We start from the raw sequence: 14,322 nt of genomic DNA on the forward strand, positions 1-14,322 counted from the left end.
GTATTGTCCTGCTTGGGGACTGTCCCAAGCTTCCATTGTTTGTATTCCTCTTTCTTCTTTTTCAAGAAACTGTGATATCTCTATTAAGTCAAGAGGGTTTACCACCCCTTCTGCTACTTCTACTCCACATGGGGATGAACTTCTTTTGGGCTTCGAAGATCATGTCCTTGTGGAATTACCACTCTTCATGCGCTCCTTTCACTTTTGGTCCCTGGTCCCACAGTATTTCCCCTACTATTTGTTGGAGTACAGTAACAAGCATTTGAAGGCACAATGGTCACAGCATTGGGTCCAGGACATGTTAGTGTACAGATTTTTCCCATTGCCTCACATGGAGATGAGGCACCAGCAGATAGATTTATTTCTATCATTGTGTGACTGCACACTTCTTCCTGGTAATGTAATTTTGCCATTGAGATAAAAGGAATCAGAATTGAGTCCATTGTTGGCAACAGTGCATTAAAACTATTAGTCTAAAATCTTCAGTTAGACATAGTGGGTCTGATCAAATGCCCATTAAAATCATTGGAAGGACTGTTACTGATTTTGATTAGGGCCATTTGGAAATGTCTAGTTGGAGAATGTTCACTGTTATTCCCAGCTTAAGACTTCACTTCATTTAAGCTTCTTTGACTTTTTTTTATCTGTTGAGAAAAATATGAATTTTCCTGTGAACTCTTGTTTTTAGTAACTTTGGGGAAATTCACCTTATATTTTCTCAAAATCATCTCTTACAGCCTGAATATTTTGTGTTACCATATGTAAAATCTGTACAATGTATAAGTATATCAGCGTTGCAAAGGTTGATTGCCAAATGCAGCCAAAGGGAGATTTTTAAAATATACATCTGTCTGGGGGCAATAATTGAAAGGCATCTTTTATGAAAACAGAAAAAAATAAGCTAATTTGACACATCTCCATCTTTTACCAGGAGGGCCAAAAAATTTGGAGGATAGGGTTAAAAAGAAATAATTCAATAAATTGGAGACAACAATTGTAGACAACAATTCCAATAAACGTAAGTGTAAGATGTCATACCTACACAGGAAAGAAAAAGCAAATGCACAAATACACATTGAGAGAGAATTGTCTAGGCAGTAGTAGCACTACTGAGAAGGAGTTGTGGTGGATTACAAATTCATCATGATTTAGCAATGTGATGGAGTTGCAAAAAAAGCAGTATTAGTTGCAAGATATAGGCGGTGATAATACTGCTTTTTTTGGCACTGGTTAGGCTTTAGTTGGATCATTCTTTCCAGCTCTGGGCTGCACATTTTAAGGAGGATATTGAGAAAAACTGGATGGGATCTAGAGGTGAGCAATGTGGTGATAAAGAGGTTGAAGTGCAAGGCATGCAAGGAAGGTTGAGAGAACAAGGTATGTTTCATTTGGAGAAAAGGAGGTGAAGGGGGCTGCCATAAGAGAGAGAGAACAAACGAACTACTTTCTCTTGCCATAGAAGGCAGGGCATGACTGTGGCAAGGCAAATTTAAATTAAATCTCCAAAGAAAACTTACTAACTCTCCGAACAGTTGATCAGTGGGACAAGTGGCCTAGGGAAGCTTTAGAGCGTCCTTCATTAGAGATTTTCAGTAACAAAAACTGTTTCAGCATTAGTCTGGGTTTCCAAATCTAGGATTCCAGGATCTGTACTCAGAAAAGTTATGACAGTTCCAAAGGTCTTCACTTAAACACTGGATTTCTAGTAATCAGTTACTTTTTTAAACGATTTCTTTCAGAAATTCTCCAATTGCTAACAGAGATCATAGGCATTAACTTAGTGTAATGGACTGGGAATCCAGACTTCTGTGAGGCTGTTTTCATATTGTGACAGTGGGCAAACCACTCAATACAGTGCCTGGCTTCCCCATCTGTGAAATTATGTTGCTAATACCTATCTATCTCCAAAGTGTACTGTGAATTTCAGTTAAAAGTTTACTAAGGAATAACTGAATGAAAAATACCCAGTTAAAAACATTATTTTTGTGTATCACCTAGGACATGCCATTTTAATGTTTTGCAATGTTTTGAAGCACAAACCAAAGGTGAGCCCACAAACGTTTGGTCTGCAGCCTATTATTTGTTGTGAATTTCTTTTTATGGCTCTGGTTAGTTCAATAACCCCTTTGAGGTCCATCCCTAAACCTGTGTTGCAGTTCACAGAGGGCAGACAGGGGGACTTTCACAATATGTAGAATCACAGTTTGTCTTAAAATGGGAGGTGTTTATTAATGCAAACTACTTTATTGACATAAGAAAACCTCAGTACAGCTTGAGGTCCAGCTTTGACTCCCTTGTTTACCAGGGATCAAAACCACGGACCATCTGGAAGGTCTGTGTAGCACACACAGACATCTAGTGACTGAATGAGATACTGCAAGGAAACATATTTTTCTTATGAGTGGGGCATAGGTCCGAAATGAAAAAATGTTTCATGAGGCTGTCAGTCCTCCTGTAAGAATATCTCAAATATTGATAACTCCGCAAAGACCATTCCTGTGATCTTTTTCTTGAAATTTAAGCCTACCTCTTTTTTTGGCCCTCCACTGTGCTATGCTCTGTGCTAATCGTGTCATTTACCTCTCTTTGACTCTTTCCAAGTTTCTTCAGGGAGTGGTTCCTAATGGTTCCCATTTGAAAGGTTTTGAAGTTTGACAATGATCTGTTCCTCTCTCCTGTTTCTTTCCTCTCCCCCTTCCTAGCTGGTTTTGTGGGGAATGCTGCCACGTTCGGATGTTTCATTAACCTGACATCTGTTCTCTTTTAGGAGAAACCCGATGCCAGCCCCACATCCCTCCAGCTGCGATCCCAGATTGAAGTAAGCGCAGTGACTTTAATCATCTATTTTTGTTTTGGTTGTGGGTTTTTTTTTTTAATTTGATATTCTGCACCAGTTGGGGAAAGCCTGCTGTTGTGTCTGCGCTCACATCAATGTATCTTCTCTTATAGGAATCACTTGGCCTCAGCAGTGCTGTGTCAACACCAGAGACTGAAAGGAAGTAAGTTTGGGCATGGCTGGGTGGAGTTCGGTGCAGGAATTTTTGCATGAAGCAGCTAATTCATGTTAAATGGATTTGATCTTGCATGGTTCCAGATGAATCCCTTGAGGAAAAGAATTTGACACCTACTACCCCTCCCTTTTTCTTAGCCTTTTTATATTTCTTTTTTCTTCTCTGTGTGCCCCCTAGCTGTATGTCCAACATAAATAGAGGTGTTTTGACAATGGTGCAGGGTGTAGTTGACTTCACACCCATTACAAACTGCATCTCTCTTTTTGAAAAACTATCCTAAACTTAAACTGGCCCAGAAAAAAAGAAAATGTGGGGGTGGGAATTGCATGCTGAAACTGGTTTTTCCTTCCTTTTTACTCATGCTTTTGCAGTTGTGCTTTTGAAGAAGGAATTTAAGGAAGAAGGTGCCAAGAGAATGGAGTATTTAAAAAAAGCAAGTTAAAAGGAATGTTAATTTTAGTAGTCCTTAATAAAAACCTCTCTGTGTGTGCAGACTGAGAGGGTTTCTGTTTACTGTCACTTCCTACTGAAATGTGTACGCTTGTTTTCTTTGCTTCTTGCTTTTATCCCAGGATCTGGGATCTCTACTGCTAGGGGTAATGTGCAGCAGTGCACAAAAATATCTAGCCCAGTATTTCCAGTGCCTACACGTCTTAGTCTTGTGCCAGCTGGACAAGTTAAGAAAATAAATGCAGACCTCAATAGCAAATGTGTGTTGCTTTTAATAGAACTTTTCAATTCTGATTTTAAATATCTTAAAGGGACCCATATTTAAAAATTGCACCCTGGGACCTTATTTCCATTAGAATATTTTTTCAACAAATTGCTGCTCTTGTTAATGTAGGTTGTATCCCAGTGATTTTAGGAGCCCCTGGTATATACAGGGAGAAAACAGCTGCCACCATTTCTGTTTCAGTTCCACGTGCTCTCAGAACAGGACTAGATGACATAGGATTTAAAATGGTAACAGCCAAAATCCTGCATGCCCAATCTCCTGTAGTCAATCAGTGAAAAATCTCATTCTCTCATATAAAAAGTTCCCATCCAATATAGCTCTGTTTTATTGTATCATCATTACAACACTTGTTTGAAAACTTTTAAGTGCAAAGCGGGGAACAAGCTAAGAAGACAGACACTATTAATGGTACTTAGTTGATACATAGAACTTTTTTGCTTGTGGATTTCAAAACATATTACAAAGTATATAGATGTCATCATCCACATTTTAAGAAATGATAAAGGGAGCACAGAGCTATCAAGTGACTTGCCCAGGGTGACCCAGCAGGCCAGTGGCGGAGCTGGGAATAGAAGCTGAGTGTTACAAGTCCCAGGGCAATTAGACCACAGCCCCTTTCCTCATGAGTGCTGTTCTGCAGCCCTTGAGAATAAAAAGGAACTAAGAACTGCAAATGGATACTCTGGACTGTTATGTTCCTGGAGTGCCTGTTTCTTTTACTGAAAGAATAACTTCAGTCCTCATTCCAGATGGATGGTGTAGAGGAGTTCTTTCAGAAAACTCTCCCTGTGCATGAAGATGGGTCTTTGTACCCGAAAGCTTGCAAAGAACAATCTTTCCAGCTATTGGGTTGGTGTAATAAAAGATATTGCATTTACCCAAAGAACTTTGTCTTCAGAATTTCAGGAATGAGAGTGTACATGCTGAGAGATTGCGTATGAATTACAATAGAAAACAGATTTCATCCATCCAAAGAGATGCAATTCTGGATCAGAAAAAGTTATTTGTTAGGAAAGACTGCCTGATCACAAATCAGTTAACATGCGTCATCTAAAGAAATTTCTTCTATTTGACATGATATAGAAAACTGCAACGGACAATAGCCATTTGATGCTACGTTGGAAAAATCAGTGGAAAATGGTCAAAGCAGACCTGATATAGGCAGATGCTTGTTGCAGTGACAATCTGATTGATCAGTGCCAGTTTCATTCTGCTATCTGAGTGGCATTGCCTCCGTGTAGCATGGTTATGTGGAAGTAGAAAGAATTCGGAAGGCAAATAACCTTCTTCCAACTGGAGCCATTTAGTCTCTCAGATGACAAAATATTCAGATTCTTTTATGCTGAAAAGCATTCTACTGTAGCAGTTTCTTCAAGGCCCAAGTAAAATTTGCCAGAAAATAAATCCAATTTTCAGCCATTAAAATGAATCAAAATTTTTCCATGAATTCAGGATGAACAAGGTTTAGTGACTGATACAGTAAAAGCTGTGTTATCGGGCACTTTGTTAACTGGTGTGCCCCATTAACCGGCATGCTGATCGACGTGGCAAAAGCAGAACTGGAAATCCCACTTCCGGTTTCGCCGAGTCCCACTTTGACCGACTTTGGACCACGGCCTGGGTCAAAGCAGCCTACACGGGGCCCCCTTCCCTGTCCTCTGGCACACTGACACCAAGGAGGGGCAGTGGCATACCAGGTACAGCGGGAGGGGCGGTGGCCCGAACAGGCAACGGCGCCTGTTCGTGCTTCTCAGATAATTGGCATATTTGGTTGTCCAATTATATTTGGTTTGTCCAAATATAATTTGGACATATTTGGTTGTCCCCCCCTGTCCCCCATTCCCCATGGGTGCCAGATAACAGAGCTTTTGCTGTACTTTGGGTGAATGAGATGCCCACCTTGCTGATCATTTGATCCCAGCAGTCTTTCCTGTCCATGTGCAGAGGGGCTGGACCTGATGATATGTAAGGTCCCTTCCAGCCCCTAGCATCTACGAGACTATGAAACTAAGATGCTTCTGAAAGTAACAGTAGTTCTGATTACACTGACCAGCTTTGTATGAAAAGAAACTAACGTTCAGAATTATGTAATAAGGTCCTAATAGCTTACTGTTAATAGCAATAAGCAGAAAAACTGCTATTCAGAGTGACAAGGGCATATATTGCCAATGTCTAAAGTCATAAAATAACATTTGACAGACTCTCAGGATCCCACCAAGATGAGATGCTGAGACGATTGGAGAAGGTTGTGTTTATTTTAACCTGATTTTTTTTCCCCCCTGCAAAACCCAATTTAAAGATAAAAATAAGTCTTTGGCTGCATTGTGGAAACAGACCAGCTTGTATGCTTGTGGTACAAATATGCAGTTTGTGTACAGTCTCACCTGAAGCCATATTAAGATTTATGCCCAGGTCATCGTTGTTGCCATCTGTTCAAAATTGTGTAAAATGGGTTGGTAGTCTCATCCAACTTCTGTTGGACAAATATCTGTCTGCCACATAATCAGCCGTAACAATTGGTATAACAACCTTCCTCAGCATCTCAATATAGAGGTAACCCCCCCGCCCCCCTCCAAGTTACCTCCTTGCCTCAGGTGGAAGTCTCTCCAAAATGGGGGCAGAACAACATCAGGCTTGACGGCTGCTCTCCATGCAATTATAGCTCAGAAATAGAAGGGAGCTAAAATGTGTATCTGTAAACATGTATACATGCCATAATATGAAAGATGCCTATTCCACTAAATTGGCTATCACAAAGAGGGCTTGGGCCCAGAGGAAAAACTGCAGGAAAAATATTAACATTAGCAACATGAAAAATCCTCATGGTAGGCAAAAATAAATAAATGAAGAGCGGACAGGCATCTGAGATTTACACACAATTATATTGCTTGTGTAGTCGGTAGTATGAAGGATGTAAAAGTAGTCAGAAATGTGTTCAGTAAATAATAAAAGACAAAGTCACATTTGTTCTAATTCCAGTTCTTCTAAATCTAATTTGCAAGCTTGTGATCAATTGAGTTTTTTCAAACACAAGTTGCTTCTGCAAACTGAATCCATTATGCAGTTCTTCTAGTGATATAGTACTCTGAAACTAACTCAAAATGGGGAAATACTCATGGTATGTTTGTGGTTTTTCTTTGTTAATAGTAGAGGGGATTTTTTATTATGTTAAGTTTTCCTTTTCCCCTTTAACCCGCAGCCTTCTGACCAAATATAATGTCAGTGTAATACTGTAAAGCTTTGCGTTTGCCTTCATTATTGTGGTGTATGCCCTTATCTGTCACTGATGTGTTTTTCATTTTTGACCATAAATGTATCCAGAACTGCAAATCCAGTTCTGCAGACACAGTTGACTTTTGGTTTTGACTAGAAGCATGACCAATAGAAACCGAGATGCCCAGTAAACATGTTCTTGGAGATTACTGTTGCTGCTTAGTTCCTGTAATATGCTGCACCAGGAATGCATACACTCTGTGATTATTACTCTGAAATGGCAACTCCCCAAGGATGTTCTCTTGGGCCAACACTAAGAAAGGGATTTCACATCATTGCAAACAATGTTTCAAACAGCGGAAACCAACTTTCTAACTAGGTCCCAGGTCCCCGTTCTTTTGAGTCAAGACAGCATCATGGCCTGACGAACACTATACATTTGATAGGAAATCCAGGTCAAATCCAGTCACCTTGAACTCAGGCTTCTGCATCCTGTCTCTCATCCTGTTATTAGCAGAAATGGGATGTCTCATGGAGGAATTATGTGTTTTCCCCCTGGGGGAAGAGGTGTTTGCTGTCACTGTCCACTGCACTGGCCTTTTGGTTTTTTTAAAAGTGATGCATCATATTAAAGAGCCTCCAAGAAGGAGTAAGAACTAGATGACAGGCTCAAGAGCGCCACTCACAGGCAGCATGATATGTAATGCAAAAGGAAAAAAAAGTTGGGGGTTATAATTGTGATGAATCTGGCACCCCATAGGGATTGCTGTCATGTTTGTCTCGGTGAGTCCTTGGATCTTTGCATCCATGTAATGGAGCAACCACTGATTCTTTAACTGTACTTCTGAAACCCTCTGCTAACCAAGGAAATGAAGATCTATTGTATTTGCCCAAATCCAAGACAACTTCAAATTTAAGATGACCCCTCCCTAATAATTTGTTATAATAAGTTTGTTGGGATTTTCTGTGCATAGAATCTAATTAGTGGAAAGTCATCTTAAATTTGCACCCACCCCCAAGACTGCTGTGATGGGGAAAGCAGTACCACTTTACCCGCTGCCCCTTTTCCCCCTGTGCCTGTCTGCTCATCACAAGCCCCCCTGCTGCTTGCCCTTCCAAGTCTGTGCTTGCTCCTGCTTGCCTGCCTCTCCTACCCCATGCTGTCCTTTGCCCCTGCCCTGCAGCCTGCCTCCTACCCTTTTCCCCCCTATGCCTGCTTCCCCCACTCCCTGCCTGTCTCCCCACCTTACCTTCTGCTAGAGCTCTGTTTGCTTCTTCAGTGGCAGCCCCAGCCCAGTCCAGCCAGCAAGAAGTGGTGGCAGCTCCTGGCTGAGCCGCATTGGGGCTGAAGGGACCAGAGCTGGAGCAGGACGTAATGGGGGAGGAGGAGGAGGAGGCAAGGGAGTAGGGAAGGCAGGGGGTGGGGGAACAGGTATAGACTACAGGCTCCACCCCACAACCTGCAGTCTCCTCTACACTCCCCCAGCCATGAACCCACTCCCTTGCCAAATAAACCATCCTCAAGCCCTAAGCCAAAGTCAAAACTGAGCTGCTACCTGCCCCAGACCAGCACTTGAATCCAGGAGGTGGCTTTTTCTGCCCATACTGATTGTGGGTGAAAGGGAACCTCATCTTGGATTTGAGTAAATACAGTAGCATGCTAATGTTATGATTCCTGTGCTTGTATCTGACTGGTTACAGGGCGACAGATTTTAAGTATTCTCTGCCCATTGAACTTCTAGACCTAAATCCCAGTTCAGACCGAGGGAGCAGTTGGATAAAGAACAACCTGACCTGGAATGCACAGAGCATTCGTGTGCCCTGCGTGCTGCACGCTGTGACGTTGTTGAGGGGCTTTACGTTCCAACGTGCAAGAGCCCCTGTGTCTTCAGCAGCTGTGTGCCTAACTCTCTGCTTCAGCTGTTCAGAAGCATAACAATCTTTGTTGTGCTCCATGCCTGTCTTAAACTGAACTTCTCACCGTCTCAGATCCTAGGGGAGATCTCTGGCCAGTGGGATATGTTGTACCTACAATACAATGTATAGCTTGCATAGTTGTGAGTGCTGAGGCTCTTGTTGCAGTAGACTGTTGAATTCTAAGAGATTGTTGTATAGTTATGTCTGCACACTTTGTCCTCCCTTTGGGAGCAAACTGTGGATTAAATCCATTGTGAAAAGATGAAGGTTTGTTGTTCAAAACCCATCCGCCACCCTACCGTATAAAGTCAAAATTATTTTGGATTCTAACCCTCCAAAACAACCCAGTGCTGGGAGAAAACTCACAGTTCAATGCTCTCTTGTTCAAAAGGATTTCCTACTTGAAGTAGCAGTCTTTTTTAAAAATGCTCTCTTTATGTACACTTAAGACTTAAACTCTGGCCCCTGTAGGTCAACGGCCATAATATTAAGCACTGAACCTCCTAATGCTTTGCCATTGTAGCATCCAGACACCAGGTCAGGTTTCAAATACAGAAGGTTATTTAAATCAGCGCTCGAGGGCACATGACTATTGCTGCGGCTTAAATTCTGTCATAGTTGATTCTGGCAGCTTTTCACAGTGTCCAAATTAACTGTGGCAGATGACTATGAGCTCATCCATGATGAAACGGGAAAACTAGACTGATAGGGAACATGAGGCAGGAAGAGGGAAAAAACAGAAAAATGGGTAGTGGATGAAAAAGGATGTCAAGGACTGCAGTTAATTAAGGACAGAATAAATTGCCATTCCTGAGTAAGTTAAAAATTGCAAGGGCCATCAAAAAAAAAAAAAAAAAAAAAAAAGAAAATTAAAGCAAACAGAAGCTGCATCTCCCAAATTTCCGCAGGATTGAAGATACATTTCTTTATATGCTGTGCTTGCAAACGGAGTTGGTGAATGTGTTTAAGGCCCCATATTTAGTTAAATCCAAATTATTCATGCTGCCTGCAAACAGCCTTTCTAGGAGAAGTAGGGCAGGAAACTCCCACAATAACACTCACAAAAGAAGTGGGAGACCAGCCAAACACTGCCTGTGACACGTGACAAGAGAGACCAGTGTGCTTTTGAGCAGCTGGAAGAAGATTTCAGTCCTGGTAATTTTGTGTTAGGAGGCATGAAGAAGAGTTTGGCATTCTTCAAAAGAATGCCAAACTCGTGACAGCCAGTCAGCACAGCACGTAAGGATCAGTGTGCCTCGTAAATATAGTGCATTCATCGGAGAAGGCCCTGCTCTGTGCTGTAGAAGAATTTTAGCAGATGATTACTGCCTCTCTGCATGGATCCCTCTGTGCTTGCTCTTGCCACTTGCTGAACATGAAAGGCTGATAGCGCATCCCTTGCGGGTTGCCGTGCTCGGACTGCACTAGTGGAACCAACACGGCTGCTTCCACGTTGTCGGTGGTGGAAAAAAAAAGAAACAGTTCAGTGTTCGTTTCCACTGAGAAAGTTTTGACCTGCTTAAAGAGCCATCTCTATGGAAACATAATGAGAAGATAATTGAATGGAACCTCTTTGCCTTGCATCTCTTTCTCACACTGATGCCAGCAAGGTCAGAACCTTGCAGACATGTTTCCCTTCAGGTTCATGCAAATTTGATAAGAATACTAAAGGCCTATTTTCCCCACTCTGCCAGCCCCCGGTAGATAAATTATCTTGTATTCAGTCAGTTACATTTATAGGTCTGTCTGTTTTCACGCTAATTATGTGACTGGGCCTTATATAATGCATGCAGATAACCAAGTGGCCTTCCAAAAGAGTTGGCAAAAGCTTTTGTATTTGTTTATTCACCACTCCAAAAGCAAATAATATTTGTAGGATCAAAGTTACATTCCACCCCATTCACATCCAATAAGTTGTAAATAGCCATATGACATTCCACACCATTCACATCCAATAAGTTGTAAATAGCCATTCAGAAGGAATGAGAGCCAGTATCAATTTATTGAAGATCATAACAGTAGTGGTTTCATTTTTGGACTGCGCTTTACACCTGTAGATTTTATACCCTACGACTGAGATGTGGCCATGTTTTAAAGCACATCTGCATTTATAATACTTAACGGGAAAATAAAAGCCAATTGAAATGGCCTCATTCCCTGCTCTGATGTTTATGTTTTGTTTTGAGAATGATAGGCTTTCTAAAGCCAACAGGCACATTCATAAAAGCAGCACATGGTGCCATTTGTTTCCCTTTCCAATTCTGTAATGTACCAGCTCAGGGCTATTTTTGTATCTCAGGGCACATTGGACTCTGTGTCTTATAAAATCAGACCTTGTATATGCAAGATGAGCCCCAGTGCTTTCCTATCTGAGACCAGAATCATCACACGCTTAATAGGGAAAGCTAGTCTAGTCTAACTTGTTTGATACAGCTTTTGCTAAAAGCCTGTTTTTTAACTGTATGCTTTGTTCTGTTAGCTTGTATTGAGTACATGTGTAGTGATCTTGGACCTTAGGGTGTCCTGGACACGCTAGAAATTATGGGAGTAAGAAACAGGTACATGTAACACAGGCATTGCCAGTTGCTGCAAGTTCATGGAAAGTTAAGTCCCAGAAGTCTTTGATACAGCTGTTTTTGCCATCATATTGTATAAAAACTAATGCACCCAAGCTTCCAGCTGCATTGGAGCACATTGTCTTTCTAAAGCGAGCATATATTGAACAGGATCTTTGGATCCCTAAAGTAACCTTCATATTTAGAAAGTCTGTCATGACACAGTTTTCACTTCTTGTTTTTATTTCTTGTTTCTAGGTCTCAGACCTACAACCACAAGCCTAGGCATGGTTTTGAAATTGTGAGGTTCAGTAATAAAGTCTTGGACATTTTAAAAGTCACATCCTACTTATGCTGAGTGGATAGGAAAGTGCTTCTCTTCCTGTACTATACATGGCCATATATGTTTTTTTCCTTCTCTTCTGAACCTATATTCCTAGGTTTTTCAGTTCTACGCTATGACAGTGCATTTCATGTGGTAGCCTTCTAATGAAGTTGTACATCAGACCACAACAAAAATGAAGGCCTCCACAGTAGAGTAATGGCATTTGGCTCCCTTTCAGACATGCAGTGCTGAAACTTCTGCCAAGTGTCACTGCATCATTGACTTTCAGTACAAGTTATCAGTCTATGAATGGAAGAACACAAATCACTTTCAGTGCACGTTCACAGAGGAGCTGCAGATTTCGCGCAGTAAGGGAAGGTAATGGGCAAATTGAACATAAAACAACTCAGAGGTACCATGGAATCTTTTACCAGACATCTCAGAAGTAAAACACTCGACTGATTTCACCATGGATTTTAAAACATCAAAGTTGTCTGGAAGGCCTTGGAGGCAAGTGCCTTGTCTTATCAGAACTTGCGTGCTAGATTTTTGTCAGCTTTTCCATCTTTTGAGACCAGCTGTTAGCATTTTCAAGGTCAGCCCAGGAATGTGAAACTTCATAATTAGAGAATGCATGAAATGACAATTGGAATTTGCATTCTGTGGCAAAAAGTTCATTTACTTTTTTGTAAATCAGAGTTGCAAAGTATTTGGTGGCCTGCTTCCCGTGAACAACTCCCCCACCCACACCATGTCTACCACAGGAGCCTACAAATTTTGCTCCTTCTCCTGCTTCTGCTCCTCTGTGGAAGGCAAAATTAAATGGGTTGATGGCCTCAAGCCATTTCTTAGGGATGTGAGGCCAGTTCCACATCACTGACATCACCACCACATCTGATATATTGTTACATCCCTGTTGACAAGTCTGGTAAGAAGAAAAGGATTAAAATGGTACTGAACACTGAACAAGCCGCTTGTTATAAGAAGCTGCCTCTCCAGTTCAAAAAGTAAGAAATTTTTAGTGGTATCTTTTATTGGACTAACTTTATCATTGGAAGAGATGTTGAACAAGCTTTCAGGCACAGGTTCAAGGCCTATGTGTACTGGTGAGGCAGTGTTCCTATGATAAATAGGTTTAATTTTCCTGGGCTCTCAATTTGGCACCCTTTATAAGAACCAAAATAGCTTAAAATAGATAAAATAATCATGTTTGCTTTCAGGGGAAGTCCGGGCAAGAGGGCATAAAGTTAACAGGATTAGTTCTTTAGTTTCAAGGGCTGAAAGCCAGGTTACATTATTGTCTTCATACAAAGGTCCATGTACTTCTTATCTGGTGTCATTCATTCCTTTATCCCATTTAGGAAATGCTATTGCCCTGATTATCTTAGAACTGCAGGGTGAAATCCTAACTCTACTGAAGTCTATAGGAGTTTGGGCACTGACTTCAGTGAGGGTCTTCACCACAAAAGCTGTCAGAACTGAGAACTTTCCTCCCGTGCTTCTGAGAACCAAGAGTTTGGCAGCAAAGGCTGTGAACCACCTAGATCATTAATTTTCTCCTTATAAGCCATCCTTTCCAAGTGTAAACTTCATCAGCCAGGAGATTAGCAAATGCCTCTTTGCACCTGGTGCAGTCCAAATCTGGAATTTGGTTGTATCAGTTCATTTGCTGCTTGTGCTGTATTAAATTTCTAATCAGACTGAAGTAGAAAGGAGATGGCATTTCACAGCTTTGCTGTGCCAGCCTCTGTTTGCCTGAATGAATTACTAAATCAAAACTAAACTTCACACTGTCTCATTTCCCCGTTAATGATGTCTTTGCAAATTGATGAGCGTGTTTTTCATGCTTATAAAATGTTGGCCAGTAATTGCTTGCATCTTTTACACTGTGAACTGGTCCAAAATAAAAAGTTCTTCTTTTAAAGGTTTTCTGAATTGATCAAAACTTCTGCAGTGCCCTCTTCTGGGAGCCGAAGAAAATGCAGAAGAGCCTAGGGAATATTGGCAAGAAAACAAAAAAACCCTTATGAAATAATCAGCCTATGCTGCATGTTTCTATGCAAAATTTGAAGACTGTTTTTTCTGTTTTATGTAATCTGTTGTAGTTTAAACTGTGCTTGTTTTAATTTCATATAAGTTCAACATAAACCTTGTGCAACCACATGAAACAGAGCAATATGCACACAGCAATAATAGTAATAAGGACCTGTATTTGGACCCCGAGCTAAAGTTCATTGAAGCCAGTAGAAATACTGGATAGACAGAAATTTTTCTGTGAGGACTTCAGAGAACTTTACAGAATTTCATGATTACCATTTGCCCCAAACACAGAGGAACCGGTGACTTGCTCAAGATCATGCAGTGAGCCATGAGTGATGATGAGTAAGGCCCTGTACTTCAGGGGAGATGAGTGAGCTTAAACACTGAGCAAATAAGATTTAGCACATTTTCTTGCATATAACCTACACCATTTCCCCCCAGCCCAGCTGGGAAAAATTGGGGTGCACATGATAAGTGAGAAAAAGTGCTCCCAACGGATCTATGAAGGGGGGGGGGGAGGGGCCT

General features: G+C 41.2%; 1 protein-coding gene across 2 annotated transcripts in view; it reads left to right on the plus strand.

The window, feature by feature from the left end:
• The window catches only part of SASH1 (SAM and SH3 domain containing 1), a 141,816-nt gene that overhangs the window by 53,187 nt on the left and 74,307 nt on the right, over nucleotides 1-14,322 (plus strand). For both annotated transcript variants that reach the window (XM_006038352.2, XM_025194851.1), the window contains exons 2-3: nucleotides 2,768-2,818; nucleotides 2,950-2,999. In XM_006038352.2, the coding sequence (XP_006038414.2) occupies nucleotides 2,768-2,818; nucleotides 2,950-2,999 (101 nt within the window). The remainder of the gene's footprint in view (nucleotides 1-2,767; nucleotides 2,819-2,949; nucleotides 3,000-14,322) is intronic.

Source organism: Alligator sinensis, unplaced genomic scaffold (assembly GCF_000455745.1).
Source record: "Alligator sinensis unplaced genomic scaffold, ASM45574v1 scaffold179_1, whole genome shotgun sequence".
In the NCBI taxonomy this organism is placed as follows: Eukaryota; Metazoa; Chordata; order Crocodylia; family Alligatoridae; genus Alligator; species Alligator sinensis.